This window comes from Scaptodrosophila lebanonensis, unplaced genomic scaffold, assembly GCF_003285725.1.
Source record: "Scaptodrosophila lebanonensis strain 11010-0011.00,11010-0021.00 unplaced genomic scaffold, SlebRS2 tig00001410-arrow-pilon, whole genome shotgun sequence".
In the NCBI taxonomy this organism is placed as follows: Eukaryota; Metazoa; Arthropoda; class Insecta; order Diptera; family Drosophilidae; genus Scaptodrosophila; species Scaptodrosophila lebanonensis.
Genome location: NW_022060738.1, coordinates 1,129,546 through 1,155,321, shown reverse-complemented (window position 1 = coordinate 1,155,321; position 25,776 = coordinate 1,129,546). Strand labels below are relative to the sequence as shown.

Below are 25,776 nucleotides of genomic sequence, written 5' to 3'. Positions count from 1 at the left end.
CTCAGTCTTTCTGGGGCTGTTTTTAAAATGTGAGAATTGCGGTGACTAATTACACAACGTGCATATTTTGTCTGTGTCAGCTGTAACCGATGGACACGCCTTCAACTTTTTCCTGATTTCCTTACCTCCTTGTTGTCCAGTATGGACTGTTCATATAGAGTATGAGTTTCCTCATTCTGCATCGGCTTGAACATTGGCCTTCAAGTACCGCATTTTCTGAATCGTTGGAAGTTCGACTTCATGGATCACCTACTTGAAGATGCCATACAATTGTTACCACTTAACAAATTTTGGCATTGACATCTTCGGCAGCTGCAATGACAATTGCCTTGTCATTAATATTGTTATGTCAAGAGCGCTGTGTGCATTAGCTGTGCAGGAATCAAAATGGCTACATTAGAGCCCAAGCTATCAGGATTTCCAAAATCTCTATAGATTTGAAAATGGAGATCGGAAGTTTGATTCCAGTGTTTCTCCACCATACGCCTTAGTTGATATTGATTTTGATTTGACCCACTATGCGAGAAAATGCAGTCATAATAACTTTATTATTGCCCACTTGAAATTGCTCCCGAAGATGGCTTAGCCTTATTAGTAATCCTTCGTTTTCCTGTCTTGGGAATCCTTTTTGTAATTCCTTATCAGGGTTTGAATTTCCTCTCCATCGATGCCTGCTAAGTAAGCAGCAAATCCAATAGATTTGCCATTGTTTCCCACTGATATCAGTAGTCAGACCTGTTGGAGGTGTTTTTGTTCAGCCTTTTAAGCAGGATGTACCTCGACTCACACCGATGAATGGTCCGTCACGAATATTTTTGTCGGCGAATTTATCTCGAACTGTTTCTTCGAAGAGGTTTTTGGGACTTCTGTAAGCTCGACCAGAACTGATGCCCATCATCGTTTCGAAATATTCCATCGGTGAAGTTTCTGGGGCTTCTGTGTACGTACGTACGACAAGAACTGCTGCCCAACGAAGTTATTGATTGGTCGCCTTGTTGAAAATTCGCTCCAATAAAGTTGCGCCCTCAATGATTGTGAACTTATGTTAAGGAGCACGACGGGATCACCAAACATATGTTACATACATATGACATAAACTAGTGGCTTAGTGTTGTACTAGCGATACTTGAACCACTTGTACTCGGATGAGCTAAAAGGAAAGGTACCAGAAGAGCACGATTGTTCCTTTTGTTCTGTTTTATTAAATTAAATGCAAGGGCTTATATATAAAATTTGAGTGTGCATATTTATAAATATTTTTAAGAAGTGTATCTAAAAATCAGGGTTCGTCAAAAATGTGCTCATACCCGCTGCTACCCATAAGGAATGCTGCCGCGGGTATTCGTGCCAGCAGAGGCCGTGGGTCATATGAGTCGCTACCGGCAGAAGCAGAGAGTCGTACGAGCCGACCTGCTGAAGCCGAGAGCGCGTTCGGGCCTGTCTGGCAGCGACCCACGGCGAACCACGGCCTGCTCGCACGACCTATGGCTTCTGACAGACGGCTCATACGACCCACAGCTTTAGTCGACAGTGGCAGAAGATTTGTTGTTCTATGCACATGCGCGGCATTTTTTCTAACAATAGCTAAAGTGCGAGTAACATTGGTAGTATGAAAAACTTCAGTGGTAGGGGCCATACATAGATGGACACCAACATTAGAATTAACATTTTTGGATAATCCAAACCATCCTTTTAGTCAAAACATTCTTCATATTGCTACGTGACCCTCCAAAAATTTGTTCGTTTTGTGTCATTAATATGTGTTGGATAAGTACGTCAAAAGTAAGACTGAAAAATGTTTAGTTCATAAAACTGTTTAACAAGTGTGTGTTTGCCGGTAATAAAAATTATTCAATTACCGAATATAATAATGCCGCCGAAAGGATCAAATCTTACCTATGTGTGTAGCATAAATACATGGTCCAAGCGTCCTCAGAGAGCTCAATAGTCAGAAGAACAAAGTGTAGCAGTAAACGCAACTCAACGGATCAGAACAGCAGATATTTACACATGTTGCGTTCGAATATCTGCTGCATATTAATATAAACAAGAGAGAACGGTACAGTCAAGCACGTCCGACAGTAAAATACCCTGTACTCTCTACAAAAAAGGAAGATTAATAAAAAATAATTAAAAATTAAAAACAAGTAGAGAAGCTAAAGTCGGGTGTTCCGACTTTGAAATACTCTGCACATATGTTAAGAATATTGAGAAAATTTATATAAAAAATTCGATCTATTTTACCTCTCTCGGCATTAGAACTCACTTAAGGGGTGTATAATTGCACATTTACAAAGCAATTGCGTCTTTGTGAATGTATGCGTGTCTATTCGTGTCTGTGTGAGCAATTTTGCAGTCAACCAGAGCACCAGCGTCAACAACAGCTGCGGACAGCTCTTGGGCAGCAATTATATTTATGGCTATAACACTCTCTTGAATTCGTCTATCATAATGAAACTTGGCATACAAACCTATAAGCACTAACTGGGGGGTATATGCATATTATGAAATTTTCGATATTCAAACAATTACGGGAGTTATGGAAGATCACTAGTGGTTGTGGAGAGGGGGTGGAGGGGAATTCCAAAAAAAACACATTCTGCGTATTCACATAAGGCATCGTGGACTTCAAACTTGATGTCCCTAGGTTTTATAGTATCCGATATATAGACGATTATACGAATAGAAAATCGGGAAAACCCCCATAGGGGAGTAGTGGGGGGAAAATCAACAAAATAACAAACTCGTATAGCGTATACCCATAAGGCATCTTTGTGCAAAATTTAGTGTCTCCAGCTCTTATAGTCTCTGAGATCCAGGAGTTTATACGGACGGACAGACAGACAGGACTAGATCGAATCGTCTTGTCATGCTGATCAATAATACATATATATACTTTAAAATATGTTAATATTGTCAAGTAATAATATTCCAAAATGAACTGATAGAGATCTGATAGACGTCATTTTGAAACGACATTCAAAATCAAAGGAAAAGTTAATCATAAAATTGCGTCACTCATGTCAATGCCTAATGAGGATCCAAAGATTCTTCAAATTTGTTTTATTGGCGGTACGTGTGACAACTCGATGTCTGCATAATTTCATTCGGAAAAAAAGTCGTTTGAAATATAGTTGTATCTTTCCTTAAAAAAAACGCCATCAATATTGTTTTAAAATGTAGAAATAATAATAATTGAATTAATAATAAATATGTACATTTGTTGTTTGTTCATTGTTCCAAAAATGTGTTTATTAGAGTTGCTAATTTGACCGATATATGTAATTAAACTTACTGTGACCAGTACGACCCATTTGTACTTGGTATACATCCTGACCACTTAAAAAACATCGATATCTTGTTCTGCCCATCACTAATAAATGTTGGGTGTAATTAGAAGAGTAGTGTAGTTTGTTATGAAGCGATTGAGTATGTGAGGGAATTCTATTAACTATATAATACGATCGAGGTATTTTCATTGAAAATATGTAAGTTATAAAAGCTAACTGATTAATTCTCTTTTTGACATGTGACATTCATAAACTGTGTATAAAAAAATATTAATATTTTCACTTGAATGTATGTACATATATGCATGTTTGTACATATATATTAAACACTAAACCAGTAAAGCGCTATAACTGAACCACGAATATTATAGTAGTCGAATTCTAGCTCTATTATACGTTCACTAACGTATTATACAAACAAATGATAAATATTTGAAATCTTTGCCCTGCTATTGTGTTTATTTGTGATGCGATCCAAAAGAAGTAGCGGTGTTTACACCATGCGGTGTCAATCTTGTTAAAGTATTAAAAGCAAAACATAAAATTGTCTTGTTTTTTCCTCAGGCGGCCACTCTTGTTTCTTAAAGTTATCTGGATCCGATTTTCGCATTAGTCATTTATCTCCACAGCTATTGTGCCGATAATCTCCTTTTTTTTAAAGCAAAATCAACTACATTATTTTATGTCAGTGTCCCTCATTTAATAAACGAATTTTTGAATCTTCTTTAGATCTGACTACTATATCTATACATACATACATATACATATGTATGTATATAAAACTGTTTGTCCTGCCTCACTTGACTGATTGGCGATCAATCCACAGCCCAAACGGTAGGACCTAGGAAGTTGAAATTTGGACACAAGTTTGCTTTCAGTGTGAGCAACCAAGAAAATTGGAAAATTCGAATTTGGACAAGATGGGGAAAACAGGCTTCAACGATTCTATACAAAATCTGCAATTTCCACCCGATAACCTTGAATCTTGGCTTGTAAACCAAAAAACTACTCACTCAGTTTTTTTTAAATTTTTCTTGACGCCTGCAATAATGGGGTTTTATCATTTCACTAATTATCAAATGAAAAGATTGTGTTGTAAATTGCATTCAACCGATTTCAAGTTAGGTGCACTTATTTAACATAATGTTTGTTTTTTTTTAACGCCAGTTTTATGATTATCGGCCCGAAAAAGTCGGCGTTTTCCCATCTTTCGGGAATGCCGGTTTTAGAGGATGAACGATTTCCTTAGCTAACAAAGCTACACATGTAATTCAGGAAAACTGGCATTTAGCGTTATGCTCATTCTTTGATGTATGCGTTTAATATTCACATCACTTTTACTTTCAAATGAAATCAAAAATTGCCTAGGATTTCACAAAAGAATTAAGTGTACGTATGTGTCTACGTACATATACATATATGTCAATATGTACAAACATATGCCTATTTATATGTTGTGCAGTTGCGAAACTTGATCAAACACAGTTTCAAGTTATACCGTGTACGCTGGTCCCAAATCCAAATTTTATTGGATTTATTATCCAAAACTCTATTTGCTATCTAAGAAGCAAGAGACTCTTAAATTAGCCGAATTTACTATAATCAAATATATAATGGACGTGCAGGCCAAGTTCTGACTAAAATTTACTTTAAATCTCGTGCTTATTTTTATCGTTAGAATCTCGTATATACCACTTTCTTAATTCAATTTTAAAAGATATACTCGTATTAAGCACAAATTCAAAGAATCGAATCTATGCGTGAAGAGGACTCAATACACTGAAGAGATCCAGGCATAGGCTTAAAGATTTCTGAATTCATGAGAGTAATTTTCATAAATTGTTATAGCTTTGGACAAGGTTCGTGTATTTTAACACCTTCCCGTCGATCAAAATGATATGGAGATCATAGCTTATAAAGTTACAATAAGTAAGGGTACCAAATTTTGCATTTGCATGCCTAGATTCTCTTTGAAAATATGCTCAGTGGTTTCTTTAGCGAACTAAACTTTTATAGTGGTCTGCAAAATCTAATTAAATGCGGATTTAGAATTTCATGTCTTGGACTGCTTTACTAACAACAATAACATCTGCGGGCACAGCTTGATGATATATACATATATATATATACATATATAGCTATACCTTCATGTACAGAGTATAAAACAAGATAGAACGAGCAAGCCCGACAGTAAAATATACTATACTGTCCACAAAAAAAGGAAATAAAAAAAGTAATTTAAAAAATTTCATTAATTAATTAAATTATATAGAAAATATTCAACACATACTTACATACATAGGTGTTTATATGCAATGTCAATAGAATTAATTTACATCAGAATCGTGTCTCTGCGTGTTTATATGCGTATATGTATAGAATGCAGCACAAAGTTGCAGGTAGAGCTTGGGCAGCGATTTCATTTAAGGCTATAACTTTCTTCAGAATTTACCAATCATGATGAAACTTAACATACGGACACACTAACTGGATGGACGGACGGACAGACAGACGGACATGGCTATATCGACTCGTCTTGTCTTACTGACCAATAATATAAAAACTTTGTTGGGTCTGCCACACCTCCTATGTGTTACATACATTCGCACAAAACTAGTATGTATACCCTTTCACCCTTTGGGTACAGGGTATAAATTTTGCCTGGCGTGCATTTTTGCTCCACACATGCTTGTAGCTTGGATATACGAGGTACCGATAGGTACTCAGCCTACTACAGAAAAACGAACATTTTGGAAAAGCGCCGATTTATTTCCTAATATAATATTTTGCTTTCAACTAATTCTCTTGCTTAAAACATTAATGTGAACGAAAAATCCGTTATTTCTATCGAACATTTTAATGCCTCTCTTTACACAACGAAATAATTGAGCTGATCATATCAGTTTCTATACATACATAAAATGTACAAGAGTATATTAGGTTTGCGGGAGCTGAAAAATGTAACAGGCAGAAGGAGGCGTGGCAGTCCCTACAAAGTATATATATTCTTGATCAGCATGACGAGACGAGTCGATCTAGCCCTGTCTATCTGTCCGACTGTCCGTCCGTATGAACACCTGGATCTCAGAGACTATAAGAGATAGAGACACCAAATTTTGCACAAAGATGCCTTATGTGTGTATTCTATACGAGTTTGTTTTATTTTTTTGTTTCCCCCCCCCCCCCACTTCCCCCTATGGGGGTTTTCCCGATTTTCCATTCGTATAATCGCCTATATCTCGGAGACTATAAGACCTAGGAACACCAAATTTTCTTCCCAGATGCCTTATGTGAATACGCAGAAAATGTATATTTTCCCTCCCCCCTCTACCCCGCAAATCGTAACTCCCGTAATTCTTGGAATTTCGAACTAAAATTTGGGAAAGTCGACACCCGACTTTAGCTTTTTTATACCCTGTACCCGTAGGGTAAAAAGGGTATATTAGGTTAGTGCAAAGTATGTAACATACAGAAGGAAACATCTCCGACCCCATAAAGTATATATATTCTTGATCAGCATGACGAGAGAAATCGATCTAGACATGTCCGTCCGTCCGTCCGTCTGGATGAACGCGAGGATCTCAGAAACTATAAAAGCTAGAATAACCAAAGTTGGCATCCAGATTCTCCTAAGTCCGAGTAAGGACGAGTTTATTTTATTTTTTTGGATTTTCCCCCCCTCCCCCCGCTACAGAATTTCGTCAATAGCGTCTACATTTCAAATGCTACCTAAACCAAACTTTGCACAGAATTTATATATAATTGTCTACTGTTGCTTAAAATTTTATTCAATTCGGTCAATTCTAAATAAAGTTATTAGCGAAACAAATTCTCGCCAGTACAACCCCCCCAAACTGCAGCAACAAGTTCGCTCTTCTTCTTCCTCTTTTTGCTGCTGCTATGGGCGCATATAACTCAGTGACGGAAGTTTACCTGGGTACAGGGTATTACACTGTCGGGCTTGCTCGACTGTAGCGTTCTCTCTTGTTACTTGTTGGATTTGTAATTTAGAAATTTAAATAAGTGAGTTATGACTTTGATTCAGGCTTAGAATATTAGATTAGATTTAATTTACCACATATATTTTGGAATTTCCCTCCCTCCTCCCTCTCCCCCGCCAATCGTAACTCCCGTAATTGTTGGAAAATCAAATTTTGCAAATTTATGCAATTGCTTTGTAAATGTGCTATTAGAGAGGTAAAGTCGATCAAAAGTATTTCCAAGTCGGGGCACCCGACTTTAGCTTCTCTACTTGAAATTAAATTAAATTTTTTTTATCTGTGGGAGTGGTTTCCGGGTATTTCACTGTCGGGCCTGCTCGACTCTAGCGTTATTCCTTACTTTATTTTATTTTTGATCAAAGGCTAAATTTGCGTTAATGGTTACGTTAATATACTTAACAGTATAATGCTTATGCAAAATAACTCTAAACACACTTCGCACTTTGAAGGAATGGCCTACATAATTACTCGACCTAAATTTTCCATAACCCTTGTAATTCTTGGTATTTTTTTGTTATCAAATTTTTACAAATACCTCCAGTTAGTGATGTATCCGTCTGCAAATTTCCATAATTATTATCCCATATCTAGTTACTTGAGTTCTGCATTAACTAAGTCGATAATTGGGTGTGTATCTGATTCTGAGTACCCGGCGAACATTACCGAGCGTATTTGTGGTATACGGCAAGGATTGCCTTGCCTTGCCTGCAAGGACCTTTGAGTTTTGCTGTCAACTTTCTTTGACGGTAATCAGTGCATCTCCGTCATCCATTTTTATGAAGTTTACTTATTGGTAAGCTGTAAACTGAATCTTTTCGGAGGCGCGATCGTATTAAAGCTTAAATTTGGGCACAAGTTTCCTTTCACAGTGAAAGTGAGCACTAACCAGCGGTTTTGGAAAATTCGAGCTCCAAAGGGGGAAAACGGGCTCCAACGTTTGTATTTTCATCCAATTAACTTTGTATATTCTCATAACGAATACAAGAAAAACTGTATACTTTGTTTTTCGCTATTTTTCCTAGGGCCAGAATTATAGGGATTTTCCCGTGGAAAAATCGGGACTCGAAAAGCTTTGTGCAATCAACGCACAGCCCAAATGGTAAGAGTTTGGACGCTGAAATTTGGACAAAAGTAGTCATATAAAAATACGGGTTTCGCTTTACAAATGCAGGCAGAACAAACAACATAAAATGCATATCAAACAATTGGGGCAACATACATACACCCACACATACAAGCAGCTATTCGTGTAGTTGCGTGCAAACTATTGACTTAGCCAAAGTGTGTGTTTACATGTATAGTATGTACATTCGTTTTGCACTGACAGGGCAAGAAATATTAATTAATTAAAAACGATTTAACTTTTTGAATAGTAATTTTTCTTTGTTTAGTACATTTGGCATTACAGTTTTCGTTAATAACTTTTGTTTTCGTTTTTTTTTTTTTTCATACGTTATATTATTTTTTATATCCTGTACCCGTAGGGTATAAAAGGTATATTAGGTTTGTGCAAAGTATGTAACATGCAGAAGGAAGCATCTCCGACCCCATAAAGTATATATATTCTGAATCAGCATGACGAGAGAAATCGATCTAGACATGTCCGTCTGGATGAACGCAAGGATCTCAGAAACTATAAAAGCTAGAATAATCAAAGTTGGCATCCAGATTCTCCTAGGTCCGAGAAAGGATGAGTTTATTTTATTTTTTTTTAATTTTTCCCCCCTTCCCCCGCTAGAGTCAATAGCGTCCACATTTCAAATGCTACCTAAACCAAACTTAGCACACATAATTTATATATAATTATCTACTGTTGTTATACTCTGTACATGAAATGTACAACAGTGTATTAGGTTTGCGGGAGCTGAAAAATGTAACATGCAGAAGGAGGCGTGGCAGACCCCACAAAGTATATATATTATTGATCAGCATGACAAGACGAGTCGATCTAGCCCTGTCTGTCTGTCCGTCCGTATGAACACCTGGATCTCAGAGACTATAAGAGATAGAGACACCAAATTTTGCACAAAGATGCGTTATGTGTGTATTCTATACGAGTTTGTTTTATTTTTTTGATTCCCCCCACTTCCCCCCTATGGGGGTTTTCCCGATTTTCCATTCGTATAATCGCCTATATCTCGGAGACTATAAGACTTTGGAACACCAAATTTAAGTCCAAGATGCCTTGTGTGAATACGCAGAAAATGTATATTTTGGAATTTCCCTCCCTCCCCCTCTCCCCCGCAAATGCGATTTCTCTAACTCCCGTAATTCTTAGAATTTCGAACTAAAATTTTGCAAATACCCCCAGTTAGTAATTATGTGTCCGTATGCCAAGTTTCACTATGACAGACCGATTTACCAAGAAGTTATAGCCATAAATATATTTGCTGCTGCAGCGCTGCTCAAGCGCTGCCCGCGGCTGTTGTTGATGTTGCTGTTTGGTTGACTGCGAAAATGCTTACACAGACACGAATTGATGCGCATAGGCATACATACACTCACACAGACGCAATTGCTATGTAAATGTGCAATTATACACCCTTTACGTGAGTTCGAATACCGAGAGAGGTAAAATCGATACAATTTTTTTTTTATTTTCTATAATTATTGTAAACGTATGTACAGAGTATTTCAAAGTTGGGACACCCGACTTTAGCTTTTTTACTTGTTTAATTTAATTTTGTTTAATTCGGTCAATTCTAAGAAAAGTTATTAGCGAAACAAATTCTCGCCAGTACAACCCCCCCAAACTGCAGCAACAAGTTCGCTCTTCTCCTTCCTCTTTTTGCTGATGATTTGGCCGCATATAACGGAAGTTTACCTGGGTACAGGGTATTACACTGTCGGGCTTGCTCGACTGTAGCGTTCTCTCTTGTTTTTTTTTCGACTGTCTTCAAATTTGTAGTACTCAGCATAACTAGAGCCAATTGCATAGAATAATTTTGAAAATAAAATCGAATTGATAATCGAACTTTTGTTTCAAATAGTTATATCTTTTCAACCAAATCGTCGATTTTCTTCAAATAAAATAGTTTGTTGTTAATAAAACAGCAAAGTTTGGGGGAAATTGTTTTCAATTTTTTATAGCCTGTACCCAAAGGGTAAAAGGCGATAAATAAAATCGCTGCCCATGCGCTGCCTGCAGCTCTGCCCGCACCGCTGCCCGCAGCTGTTGTTGTTGTTGCTGCTTTGGTTCAACTTTGTGCTGCACACATACACGCATATAACCATACATGAACATGTCTTTAATTTAATTAAAATAATTTTCTTTCATTATTTAAAAAAAAAATTGTTTTTTCATTTTTTCCTTTTTGGTGGGAGGTACAGGGTATTTAAGAGTTGAGCTTTTTTCATGGCTTTCTTAATTAAATCATAAAAATATACTAATTACGAGTAATTGCACCTTTGGTTGCAATAACTTCAAAGATTCGATCTCTTAATGACTTATAATAAGTTTCTAGGACTGTAATCGATATAGTAGCCCAGCATTTTTTTATGGCGTCAATCAGGCTCTGTGTCGTTAAATTGTCTCCCGCCCTCGTATACTTTTCGAGACAACAATCCCCAAACGTTTTCGATAATGTTTAGGTCAGGTGAATATGGCGGCCACTCGAGAAACTCAACATTTTGGTCCTTAATCCACTGTTTTACCACTCTTGCCGTATGAATGGGAGCGTTGTCTTGTTGGAATGGAATCTGTCCAAAAATATTAGAAAAATGTGGAAATGCCTTTTGGATCACAGATTTGTACACATTTTCATTCATTATACCCTGTACCCAAAGGGTACAAGGGTATATTAGTTTTGTGCGAGTGCACATAGAACACACAGAAGGAGGCTTGGTAGACCCCACAAAGTATATATATTCTTGATCAGCATGACAAGCCGAGTCGATATAGCCATGTCCGTCTGTCTGTCTGTCTGTATGAACGCAAGGATCTCCGAAAGTATAAGAGCTAGAATAACCAAAATTGGTATACAGATTCTCCTAAGCCCGAGAATGGACGAGTTTGTTCATTTTTTCTGATCCACCCCTCCACTCCCCCCTATTAACGATTTTCTATAACTTCCGTAATTCTTGGAATTTTGAACTAAAATTTGGTAGTCACATTATGATATTAGTGATTATATATCCGTATACCAAGTTTCACTATGATAGAATGATCGGAAAGAAAGTTATAGCCATATAACCAGGCCCAATGCACACATACATACATATGTACAAGTACACAAACACGCATAAGGCACGATTCTGATGTAAATGTATGTATGCATGTATGGAATATTTTATATTTAATTTAGTTAATTAATTAAATTAATTTGGTTAATTAATTAAATTAAATTAATTAATTAATTTAATTACTTTTCTGTGGGGTGGTACAGGGTATTTAAGAGTTGAGCCTGCTCGACTTTAGCATTCCTTTCTTGTTTTTGTTTTCAAAAACTTAAGCTCACACGTCTTATAGAACGAAATCGCACCCCACACTATTCCGCCGCCTACACAACTGTGATTTCAAAACACATTCTTCCTTTCGTAAGTCGTGATAGTAGAAGTTATAGCCATCCAGTCCGTCCGTGCGCAAAGAACATTTTGACTTCTTCCGATTTTCAGTGCAATTTCGCGCTGATTTCCGCCGGAATTGAGATAACCTTTTATTGGAGCCTTTTCAAAGTCATTCAATTATTTTCCGCGACCCATTCCACAAAAATCATTAGTAATACTTCTAATAATATTTAAAAAAAAAAGTTGCCACCATTTACTTAACGCTGTCGATCACAAAGTAACACTGAAGTTGTGAACCTATTCTGATGAGCCAAAAATATGCACCGTTTTTAGCATATATAAAATGAAAGAAAAATTCCTCAACTACCGTTAGAAAAATTCCGTTACTGTTTTGTGCTATGTTAGTTGTTCAGTTGAGCGGCAGTGTATATGTTTGTTCTAATTGATCTCAATAAAAATTTTGGTGGAATTCAACTATTGATAGTTACATATACCGAAAAATTGAAATTGCCATTGTCTCTGTTTTTGACCGTGTTTCAGGGAGGTAAATTCCAAAATACACATTTTCTGCGTCTTCACATAAGACATCGGGGACTAAAATTTGGTGTTCCTAGGTCTTATAGTCTCTGAGATCCAGGTGTTCATACGGACAGACAGACATAGATCGACTCGTCTTGTCATGCTGATAAATAATATATATACTTTGGGGGTCTGCCAAGCGTTTCTTATGAAAGGATACATGAGTCCAAATTTCTGCTTCCTAGCTTTTACCGTTTGGGCTGTGCATTGATCACCAATCACCAACGTTTTAAGATAGACTATATGCAAAAAGGAGATTAATTATAAGAGTATATCCTAATTATACTCTGTACATGAAATGTACAAGAGTATATTAGGTTTGCGCGAGCTGAAAAATGTAACAGGCAGAAGGAGGCGTGGCAGACCCCACAAAGTATATATATTCTTGATCAGCATGACGAGACGAGTCGATCTAGCCCTGTCTGTCTGTCTGTCCGTCCGTCCGTATGATCACCTAGATCTCAGAGACTATAAGAGCTAGAGACACCAAATTTTGCACAAAGATGCCTTATGTGTGTACGCTACACGAGTTTGTTTTATTTTTTTGATTTACCTCCCTCCCCCCTCTCCCCCGCAAATGCGATTTTCTCTAACTCCCGTAATTCTTGGAATTCCGAACTAAAATTTTGCAAATACCCCCAATTAGTAATTATGTGTCCGTATGCCAAGTTTCATTATGATAGACCGATTTAACAAGAAGTTATAGCCGTACATATATTTGCTGCTGCAGCGCTGCTCAAGCGCTGCCCGCGGCTGTTGTTTATGCTGGTGCTTTGGTTGACTGCACATATGTTTACACAGACACGAATAGATGCGCATAGGCATACATACACTCACACAGACGCAATTGCTATGTAAATGTGCAATTATACACCCTTTACGTGAGTTCGAATAGCAAAAGAGGTAAAATATATCAAATTTTTTTTTATTTTCTATAATTATTGTAAACATATGTACAGAGTATTTCAAAGTCGGGACACCCGACTTTAGCTTTTTTACTTGTTTAAAAAATAAAATCATGCTAAATATCATAATATAAAAATAAATATATGTATACATATGTTTTCTTTTCATTCTGTACCTCTTTATTTAAAATACCTTGTACATACATATACACATGTTTGCGCATAATTGCAAACAACACATGCACGCACAAATACATAAATATGTACAGTGACGAACAAAATTATTGGCACAGTTGACATGTCTGACTTTCGCACAGTGTTTCTCCATGAAATATGGTGATATTTAAATAAAAAAAATTTTTTTCATATACATTGATCAATTTCCTACTAAAATTACTTTATTTCATTCATTTACATTTTTCCATTAATTTAAGAAAATTAAAAATATAAAAAAAAAGCCGTTTTCGCCTGAACAAAATTATTGGCACACTTGGGTAATAGTGAACTATATTTTCAAAATTTCAACAATATGGCACCTTTTTTTTTAAAACCCCGTTATGTTTATATTTGGAATGACATAGTTGTAGATGTTTGAGTTAAAAACCACGCAGTGCCTTTTTTTATAAGCAAAATCTCTAAGATTTTAACAAAATGAGCGGCAAACAAAAGGAAACCACTAAATCTCAGCGGAAAATAATTTTGTATTTGCATAATCAAGGCAAATCATATGCTGAGATTGGAGAAATTATGGATAGAAGCCGGTTTACCATTCGGAGCATTGTCCAGCGTTTTAAAGGAGCCTTAACATTGGAGAGTGCTAAGCACACTGGTCGACCCAAGGCTGTGACCGACCGGGAACGCACCGAGATCATCAGGAAGGTGAAGGTGAACCCAAAAATCTCTTCAACACAGATTGCAGCTCAGGTTAAAAATGAATTTGGAAAAGATATTCACCCGATTACGGTTCGGAGGACACTGCACAAAGCTAAATACAAGTGCCGCGTTGCTAGAAGAAAACCACTTATTTCAAAAGTCAACCAGAAAAAGCGCTTAGCCTATGCAAACGAATATTTGAGTAAGCCGATGGACTTTTGGAACAATGTCATCTTTTCCGATGAAAGTAAATTCAACATTTTTCAATCTGATGGCCGCCAAACTGTTTGGAGAAAGCCTAATACGGAACTGGAAAAAAAAAACATCGCTTTGTCTGTAAAGCAAGGTGGTGGAGGCGTCATTGTGTGGGGCTGCATGTCCGCTGGTGGTGTTGGCGAACTTGAATTTATAGAAGGAACTATGGACAAAAAGTATTATTTAGATATCCTTAAGAGAAATCTTTAAAAAATTGCCGAAAAGTTGAACATACCAGCCACATTCACGTTTCAACACGACAATGACCCAAAGCATACGGCTTATGATGTGCGCATGTGGCTTGCACATCATGTAAAACATACTTTGCCGCATCCGCCCCAATCTCCAGATCTAAACCCCATCGAACATTTGCGGGAAGAATTAGATAGACGTGTAAAAAATCGCGCTATATCTACAAAGGGCGAGCTGATGGTGGCACTGGTGGAGGAGTGGCGCAATATTGGATCAGAAACCACTCAAAGTTTGGTTTCTTCGATGCCCAGACGCTTGGAAGCAGTCATTAAACATAAGGGCTTAGCCACAAAATATTAATTTATGTTTAAAAACGGTTATTTATGTTAATTTTAAGTATTTCTGGTTAGGTGTGCCAATAATTTTGTTCAGGCGAAAACGGCTGTTTTTTTATATTTTTAATTTTCTTAAATTAATGGAAAAATATAAATGAATGAAATAAAGTAATTTTAGTAGGAAATTGATCAATGTATAAAAATAAAATTTGTTTTATTTAAATATCACCATATTTCACGGAGAAACACTGTGCGAAAGTCAGACATGTCAACTGTGCCAATAATTTTGTTCGTCATGTACATACATGCATATTTCATACTGTCATACTCGGGTAAAACCCGCGGAATACTCGAGTATTACCCGAGTATAGCTCGCGCAATACCCAAACAATACTCGACAAATAACGGCACTATACTCGTTCGATCAAACGCTCATTCTGCAAAGTCTGGTTTGCTTCGATCAGTCATCTTAAACGAAGTGACCAATCCTGAAGTGTTTGAAAGCAAACCAATCAAGACCGGTGCTTGTTCGTAAAAATAGAAAGATTACTCATGCAAGTTCGATCATAAGAAAAATGCTGAGAGTACTCAACTCGTTCGAGCTCGTTTGCAGCCAAGCAAAGATCTGATTTGATTGAATTTTCAGCAAGGGTGGTCGAACATACTTGTTGCAGTTCTCTGATGTACACCAATAACAGGATAACAAGCAAGCATTTATTTATTTTCGATCGTTGAAAAGTAAGAGAAAGCTGAATATAAAAAGTTTGCATGAAAGTGATAAAAGTGCAGGCAGAAGAACACAAAGATGAAACGCCAGCTGTCAGCATAACAACAGGCAGAAGAAGACGCGGAAAGGAAGTTCAAGCGTTTAATGTTATTTCTGCCCACAGCTGTTGTTTTAATTGCTGCTTGGGCTGAACTCTATACCGCGCACATGCGCGCACAATCAAGGCGGTGCACCCGATGGATGAATGGTCTTTATTTTTAAAAAAGGACGTTCAAAATTATGTGCCTGAATTGTTTAAAACAATTTATATCTATAACGCGTGGATACACTTAATTTTCTACAACTTCTGCACATTCTAATCCATTATCGTCTATGTCAAAATTGTCTTCTTAATCACCCTTTTCACCCGACCTATTTTGAGATGTATTAACCTCTTCAAGTACATACCTCATGGAAAGAAGTATATATGCATAGATGTTTATACTCTAAAATGTACAAGAGTATATTAGGTTTGCGGGAGCTGAAAAATGTAACAGGCAGAAGGAGGCGTGGCAGAGCCCACAAAGTATATATATTCTTGATCAACATGACAAGACAAGTAGATCTAGCCCTGTCTATCTGTCCGTCCGTATGAACACCTGGATTCAGAGACTATAAGAACTAGAGACACAAAATTTTGCACAAAGATGCCTAATGTGTGTACGCTATACGGGTTTGTTTTATTTTTTGATTCCCCCTTTGGGGGTTTTCCGATTTTCCATTCGTATAATCGCCTATATCTCGTCTTCAAATTTAAACCCCAAAATGCCTTATGTGAATACGCAGAAAATGTGTTTTTTTTAATTCCCCTTAACAAGAAGTTATAGTCATAAATATATTTGCTGCCCGCAGATGTTGATGCTGATGCTTTGGTTGACTGCAAACATGCTTACACAGACACGAATAGACGCGCATAGACATACATACACTCACATAGAGGCAATTGCTTTCTAAATGTGCACACACACTTTACGTGAGTTCGAATACCGAGAGAGGTAAAATCAATAAATTTTTTTTTTTAATTTTTTAATTTTATAATTATTCTAATCATATGTACAGAGTATTTTAAAGTCGGGACATCCGACTTTAGCTTTTTTACTTGTTTTTAAATAAAAGTATTACAAGCAAACGAACAAATGAAACTATATTTATACCCTGTACCCAAAGGGTAAAAGGGTATTTTAGTTTTGTGCGAGTGTGCATGGAACACACAGAAAGAGGCGTGGCAGACCCCACAAAGTATACTAGGTGGGGTGAAAAGTAACCTCCTTGACCACCAAAATGCGCTACTATCGATAAAATGATTATGGGGCCTTATAGTCCATTCATATTTAGGTATCTCTGGTAAAATTCAGCTCGATGGAGCCCTTAGTTTTTTTTTACAGCTGATAATTTTTGATGCTTTTGGCAAAGTGGCGACCATGGAAAAAAACGATTTTCGTTCTCTGATACAGCATTATTTTTTGAGACAGAAAACAGCAAAGGAAACGAAAGAAAAGATGGACAAATATTATGGGGCTTATGCTCCTTCAGACTATACTGTAAAATATTGGTTTCGAGAGTTTCGTGGTGGCCGAAACTGCACTACTGATGAAGTGCCTAGTGGCAGGCCCTCCGATGCGGTTACTCAGGAAAATGTCCAAAAAATACATGAAATGGTGTTGGCTGACCGGAAACCGGCACTGAGCGAACCCGCCATATTTTGTGAGAGGTTCTGCATATGAAAAAGCTATCCTGCCGTTGGGTGCCGCGCAAGCTGACTTCAGACCAAAAGTATGAACATGAGCACACTTCGAAAGAGTGTTTGGTGATGCTGGAGCGGAATCGGGTGGACTTTTGACGTCGATTGGTGACAGTTGATGAAACCTTTATACACCAGAAAGCAGAATGAGTGCCCGGCAATGGACTGAAGCCGGCACGAGTGCTCCGAAGCGGCCGAAGGAGGCTCAATGGGTCGGAAAGATCATGGCGTCAGTTTTTTGGGATTGTCGTGGCATAATTTTCGTGGACTATCTCGAAAAAGGGAAATCAATAAACAGCGAGTATTACTGCTCATTATTGGAGCGATTAAAGGCCGAAATTGCTGCGAAACGGCCTCACATGATGCGTAAACAAATTTTATTTTTGCAGTACAATGCACCGGCACACAAAAGCATAGCAACCATGGCAAAAATAACCGATTTAGGACTCCAAGTGGTTCCTCATGCACCTTATTCACCCGATTTGGCTCCCTCTGATTACTATCTATTCCCAAATGTCAAAAGATGGCTGATACATAAAAAATTCAGCTCGCGCGAAGAGATCATTGACGCTACAGAGGGTTATTTTGCAGACCTTTGGGAAAACTACATTTCCGATGGGATAAAAAATGTGGAAAATCGCTGGATTAAGTGTATAGCCCTAAAAAGAGACTATATTGAATAAACTAAAAAAAAAAATTTTTTTTTAATTTTTTTTCATTCCCAAGGAAGTTACTTTTCACCCCACCTAGTATATATTGTTGACTAGCCGAGTCTGTATGAACGCAAGGATCTCAGAAAGTATAACAGGAATCATAACCAAACCCACCCCCCCCCCCCCCCTAATTCTTGAAATTTTGAACTAAAATTTGGTAGTCACATTAAGTTAGTGATTATATATCCGATGATAGGGTGATTAAAAAGAAAATTATAGCCATATATACATATGTACACGTACACAAACACGCATAGACACGATTCTGATGTAAATGTATATATGCATGTATGGAATATTTTATATTTAATTTTGTTAATTAAATTCATTTCATTTCTTTTTTTGTGGGGAGGTACAGGGTTTTTAAGAGTTGAGCCTGCTCGACTTTAGCATTCCTTTCTTGTTCTAATTTGTAGTACTTATGATTAGATACGAAAAATATAACACAACATTTTCAAATGGTGTAAACTTTAAGTTTTTTAAATTAAATAAAAAATAGTTCTTAGGAAAAAAGTATATGTGAGTTTTCCATTTTTGCAACAATTTGTTTAATTCTTGTGTTAATTTTATCGTTATGATTATTTTAATACTTTACAAGGTGAGTTCCAAATTAAACAGGACTTTTTAAAAAAACAACAGAACAAATGGTTTTTTCGGCAAAAAACAATTTATTTTATTCAAAATAGTCTCCTTCTGCTTCAATACAGCTTTTTGCACGATCCAAAAGCATGTCGAACGAGTGTTTTAGCTCGTTGACCGGTATGGCCGCCAGTATGCGGGTGCAAGCCTTTTGAATGGCCTCTACGTTTGCATAACGCTTTCCTTTCATGGGCAAATGCAATTTTCCGAAAAGGTAGAAGTCGCACGGTGCCGTATCAGGTGAATACGGTTAATATGGTTAAAATGTGATTTTTGGTTAAATATTCGGTCACAAGCGTCGATCGTCTGAGCAATTTTTGGTCGTCAGTCAATTTGTGCGGAACAAACCGTGCGCACACCTTTCGTCCCAAATGTTCGGTCAAATTGCGATAAATCGATGTTTTGGAGATGTTCAATTCCATTTCCATCAATTTCATTGATGATTTCGGCTAATTTTTGATGAATTCACGCACAGTTTCGATGGTATGTTCGGTGATCACGAATTTTGATGGGCCCACATGTTGATCGTCATTTATGTCCTCATGACCACTTTGAAAACGTTGAAACCACTCGTGCACTCTGCTACGGGATAGGCAATCATCGCCGTAAACGTGTTCCATCAATTGAAACGTTTCGGTAAAAGTTTTACCTATTTTAAAACAAAATTTAATGTTCGCTCTTTGTTCGAAGCTCATTTTCGCACCGATAACACAAACATACTGGCACTTTAAACGCAATAACTTCACTTCCAATTGATGAAATGTCATGAAATTCTCACTGGACAATCGATAAAGGTTACAGATTCTAACGCACCAGTCGACATATAGATAGAGCCACCAGGGGGCGCTAGATTCAAGAAGTCCTGTTTACTTGTATATATTCTTGATCAGCGTGACAAGACGAGTCGATCTAGCCTTGACTGTCCGTATGAACACCTAGATCTCAGAGACTATAAGAGGTAGAGACACCTACGCTGTGCAAGTTTGTTTTATTTTTTTTGCACAGGCACACGAGACATACACAGGCACACACATACACCTATAATTATTCTACACATATGCCCAGAGTATTTCAAAGCCTACAATAAATAATTTTTTATTTCAGGCTTCTGAAACAACCTATTGAAAATCAATGTCTGTTGAAATGAATGCATCATTTCACTCGTATTCGGATATCCTAGCGGCTCACCAGCAAGATTCTCCTAGTCCGGAAAACTTTACTCCAGTCATTATTGGTTATAGAAATAATATTTCTACTAAAGAACTTGCTGATAGTAACTCAAACATATCTGCATCTCACTTGTCGTTCATGGATGAATCTTCAAACGACTTCATTAATCAACAATTAGTTCATCCGAGTACTCCAATTAAAGTGTGCGGAGGTTGCGGAGGTAAGTCTTTATTATGTTAATGTAGGTTAAAATAATTAAAAGTTGTCTTTTCGCTTCAACGGTTATATATTTAAGAATTATATTTTCAATATTCAATTTTTTTGGACACAATTATATAGTTTGTTCGTCACGATGCCAATTTTCTACATTTTTTCAAAATGAATTGTATTACGTGTTCCGGTACTGTAATATGAGCATAAAAGTGCACGGACTCCATAATCATATAGATCACTTTAAATATAATTTATGAGATCTTAGGAAAGAACTAGTGAAGAAGATTAAGAAAAACAAGAGAGAAGGCTACAGTCGAGCAAGCCCGACAGTAAAACATCCTGTACTCTCCACAAAAAAAAAAATTAATTATTATAAAAAAGTGAATTATTTAAATTAATAAAGGGATTTTATTTAATACATGCATAGGAGACATGTTTATGTACAGTTTCAACACCATACGTCGTGTCTATGCGTGCTTATATGCGTGTATGTACATATGCAGCACAAAGTTGAACCAAAGGAGCAACAACAACTACAGCTGCGGGCAGAGCTCCATGGGCAGCGATTTTATTTATGGCTAACTGGATGTAACTACCAAAATTGATTTCAAAATTCCAAGAATTACGGAAGTTATAAAAAAACACGAATTGCGGGGGAGTGGGGGGGGGGGGGGGGTGTATCGAAATAAAAAAAACAATCTTGATACCAAGTTTGGTCATTCTAGCTCTTGTACCTTCTGAGATTCTTGCGCTCATACAGACAAACGGACATGGCTATATCGACTCGACTTGTCACCCTGATCAATAATATACTTTGTGGGGTCTGCCACGCCTCCTTCTGTGTCTTACATACATTCGCACAAAACTAGTATAGCCTTTTACCCTTTGGGTACAGGCTATAAAAACAAAGGCTAGTGTACATTTACCGGGTCGATTTTGAGCGGTGACCGTTAGATGCGTAGAAGTCGATTTTTGGGTCTGCTTGGCGGTATGAAGTTTGAACAAGTTTACAAGTTCGAACTTGTCGCAAAATGTACTTACACACAATCTTTCCGGCACTTTCCCTATGCAACTTTGAATTGTCAAGTGTTGGACGCCGATGAGTTCGAATTAACGTTTCGTTTTGTTATATAGCAATGATTTTTTCGTTCGAATTACCAAGTGCACAAAAGTTATTGATTTAGTTCGAAATATAAAGAGATTTTGTAGGGAACTCGTGATAACTTTGAATTATAGAGAGGTTTGAATTAACGAGACTGTATTTGCTTAATTTAAGTTCGAAATTCCAGGAATTACGGGTGTTATTAAAAATTACTAATTGCGGTCAAGAGGGGGAGAGATGGAAATTCCATATTCACATAAGGCGTCTTTGTGCAAAATTTGGTGTGTCTAGCTATTATAGTCTCTGAGATCCAGGTGTTCATACGGACGGACAGACAGACAGGGCTAGATCGACTTGTCTTGTCATGCTGATCAAGAATATATATACTTTGTGGGGTCTGCCACGCCTTCATCTGCCTGTTACATTTTTCACCTCCCGCAAACCATTCAAACCAATGAAACAAATAGACACAGAGTATTTCAAAGTCGGGACACCCGACTTAAGCTTCTCTACTTGTTTTCGATAACTACCGTAATTTTCAGAATTTTTGACTCCAATTTTGCAAGTACTTTTATTTAGTGATTATGAGTCCGTTTGCCAAATTTTATCAAGATAGGCCGGAAAGGAAGTTATAGCCATATATGGGCTCTCTCTGCTCAAACGCTGCCCGCAGCTGTTGTTGTGCTCTGGGTGAATTTTGTGCTGCAAAATAAAACATTTAAGCGACTGACTTGAACTCAATGCCGTTTTTTATACCCTGTACCCGTAGGGTAAAAAGGGTATATTAGGTTTGTGCAAAGTATGTAACATACAGGAGGAAGCATCTCCGACCCCATAAAGTATATATATTCTTGATCAGCATGACGAGAGAAATCGATCTAGACATGTCCGTCCGTCTGTCCGTCTGGATGAACGCAAGGATCTCAGAAACTATAAAAGCTAGAATAACCAAAGTTGGCATCCAGATTCTCCTAGGTCCGAGTAAGGACGAGTTTTTTTTTTTTTTAAATTTTCCCCCCCTTCCCCCGCTACAGAATTTCGTCAATAGCGTCCACATTTCAAAAGCTACCTAAACCAAACTTTGCACACATAATTTCTATACAATTATCTACTGTTGTTTAAAATTTATTAAATTCGGTCAATTCTAAGAAAAGTTATTAGCAAAACGAATTCTCACCAGTACAACCCCCCCAAACTGCAGCAACAAGTTCGCTCTTCTTCTTCCTCTTTTTGCTGCTGCTATGGGCGCATATAACTCAGTGACGGAAGTTTACCTGGGTACAGGGTATTACACTGTCGGGCTTGCTCGACTGTAGCGTTCTCTCTTGTGTATGTATATAAGAAAGAAACCAAGACCAGTGTCAATCCATATCGTGAGGAAAAAATCCAATCCTCAAGAAAGTTATAGCCATGAATGAAATCATTGCCCAAGCTCTGCCTTCAGCTGTTGTTGCTGCTTTGATTTATTCCTGTACTGCATACATATATACTATATATATAAAACAGTTTGTCCTGACTGATTGTTTGGTGATCAACGCACAGCCCAAACGGTAAAAGCTAGGAAGCTGCAATTTAGAATCAAGTAATCTTTCATAGCGTAGGCTGGCTGGTAAATTCGAGTTCTAAAATCTACAATTTTCACCTGATCTATTTCAAACTTAGTTTGTATACTCTTACAAAAAGTAAAACTGTGTACTTGGTTTTTTCAACCGATGAACATAAAACGTGTATTAAATTTGTTCTTGGATACAAAATTATTGGGGCTTTCTTGGGGCACAAAAGGAAACCGCGTCAACAGCCCACAACCCAATCGGTAAAAGCTAGAAAGCTGAAATTTGGGCTGAAGTAGGATCGCACTAAGAAGGGATTTAGGTAAATTCGAGCTCCAAAGTGTGGAAAACGAGCTCCAAAGTTTCTTTGAAAAATCTTCAGTGTTTCACCGATGAAATCAAATCTATAAAAGAATACAAAAAAACTGCATACTCGGTCTTTTTTAAAATTTGAATTATTGGGGTTTTAATATTTCTTCACTTTTTTTCAAATGAAAAGTTTGTGTTATAAATGTTGTCCGATCGATTTCAAATTTGGTATCCGTAATCAACAAAACTATATCTACAAATTGCCATTCAACGATTTTCGAAATATAGAAATATGTTTTTTACTTGCCATATGCAGCAACATCACATAAACACACACACATACACAAGCTGAGATGGGCAAAGTCGGTACTTTTTGTTTTTCGTGGCACATCGGTGCACTGCGTGTACACGAGTGCGTGCTTCATATTTCAACTTCGTGCGTGTTCGTGTTGATTCAATAAAGCACGAAAAGGCACGAACGTGAAAATGCGATAGAAACAAAAATAACTCAACCAAAATATAATTTAAAGTTAGGAAATACTATTCCGGTTTTTTTGCACGTCTATCTTAAAACGTTGTTGTTTGTACATACATGTAATTTATTGTTGAAAAAAGCAAGGGATTTGCAGCGCATATCCAAAAAATAACAATGTTAATTTGCACAAAATAAATTAATATTTTATGAAAAACTAATATCATGTACATATATCGGTCCTTGGAAATTGGACTACCATATACATATACATTTAATAATTCGATTTACAAAGAAAAATTTGTGTATCCATTCACATGGCATACGTATTCGTGTATTTATACAGCCAATTACGTGGTCGCGCTGTGACGGGCCGAAAAAAGCCGACACATGCCCATCTCTAGCATCTCAGCTGATTGCAAGCGCTTGTGTTAAACGGTTGCGTCAACTAACAACGCTACAAATGTATTCTGTAGAATTCTGGGAGACATTAAGCGTTAAGCTTATTTCGTGAATGCATTCTTGCGATTTACAAAAGCAGAAACACGCCTTTTACACTCACTACATTCATATTCAAAACACACATATGGATAAGTGTTGAACTGTACAATTGAATACATACACTTATATGTGTATATGTAAGTATGTACATGCATATGAGGATAGATAGCGCCTGCATCAAAAAATAAAATGTACATACAAGTATGTATGTACATATCAACGTTTCCAGACGTCCCGATTTTTAAATCACAATTAAATATCCCGCGGACAGGCTCAAAAAGCTGACAAAGTGTAGGTGAGCACCAAGAAGTGGTTTTAGAGAATTAGAAATCCGATTAACTTTAAACTTGGTTTATGTATTTACTTTGGGAAAGAATACAGAATAAACTGCTTTGTATTTTTGTAACCTTTCATTAAAGAGTAGAAGAAATAATTATGACATGCAAGGTGCGTTCGAAAGTAAACAGGACTTTTTGAATCTAGCGCCCCTGGTGGCGCTATCTATATGTCGACTGGTGCGTTAGAATCTACTATTTTTATCGATTGTCCAGTGAGAATTTCATGACATTTCATCGATTGGAAGTAAAGTTATTGCGTTTTAAGTGTCAGTATGTTTGTGTTATCGGTGCGAAAATGAGCTTCGAACAAAGAGCCAACATTAAATTTTGTTTTAAAATTGGTAAAACTTTTAAAACGAAACGTTTCAATTAATAGAACACGTTTATGGCGATGATTGCCTATCCCGTAGCAGAGTGCACGAGTGGTTTCAACGTTTTCAAAGTGGTCGTGAGGACATAAATGACGATCAACATGTGGGTCAATCAAAATTCGTGATCACCGAAAATTCCATCTAAACTGTGCGTGAATTAATCAAAAATCAGCCGAAATCATCATTGAAATTTATGGAAATGGAATTGAACATCTCCAAAACATCGATTTATCGCAATTTGACCGAACATTTGGGACGACAGGTGTGTGCACGGTTTGTTCCACACAAATTGACTGACGACCAAAAATTGCTCAGAATTGATTATTTGACCAAAAATCACATTTTAACCATTAACCATTCGCCGTATTCACCTGATATGGCTCCGTGTGACCTCTACCTTTTCGGAAAAATACATTTGCCCATGAAAGGAAAGCGTTATGCAAACGTAGAGGCCATTCAAAAGGCTTGCACCAGCATACTGGCGGCCATACCGGTCAACGAGCTAAAACACTCGTGCGACATGCTTTTGGATCGTGCAAAAAGCTGTATTGAAGCAGAAGGAGACTATTTTGAATAAAATAAATTGTTTTTGCCGAAAAAACCATTTGTTCTATTGTTTTTTTAAAAAGTCCTGTTTACTTTGTAACATACATGTGTATGTATGCACATATAACCATACATAGTATTTGTTGTACTTTATGGCGAAATGAACTCTTTAGAGAGTGTCGGAAGAGAAATATCATACAGTAAATAAACATATAATTGTAAGCACAAATACTGAGCCTTTGTACCTTTGTACTTTATGTCCTAGCTTTCGAATCGTACCAAAGTAGTTTGCTGTTTGGGAAATGAACTCTTTAGAGAGTGTCGGAACAGAAATATCATCTATATATATAAAACAGTTTGTCCTGATTGACTGGCTGATTGGCAATCAACGCACAGCCCAAACGGTAAG

General features: G+C 37.1%; 1 protein-coding gene across 2 annotated transcripts in view; it reads left to right on the top strand.

The window, feature by feature from the left end:
- Nucleotides 1–3,375: 3,375 nt before the first annotated feature.
- Nucleotides 3,376–25,776, top strand: part of LOC115630665 (LIM domain transcription factor LMO4-B) — a 38,707-nt gene continuing 16,306 nt past the window's right edge. For both annotated transcript variants that reach the window (XM_030527308.1, XM_030527307.1), the window contains exons 1-2: nt 3,376–3,488; nt 19,900–20,185. In XM_030527308.1, the coding sequence (XP_030383168.1) occupies nt 19,927–20,185 (259 nt within the window). In that variant the 5' untranslated portion in view covers nt 3,376–3,488; nt 19,900–19,926. The remainder of the gene's footprint in view (nt 3,489–19,899; nt 20,186–25,776) is intronic.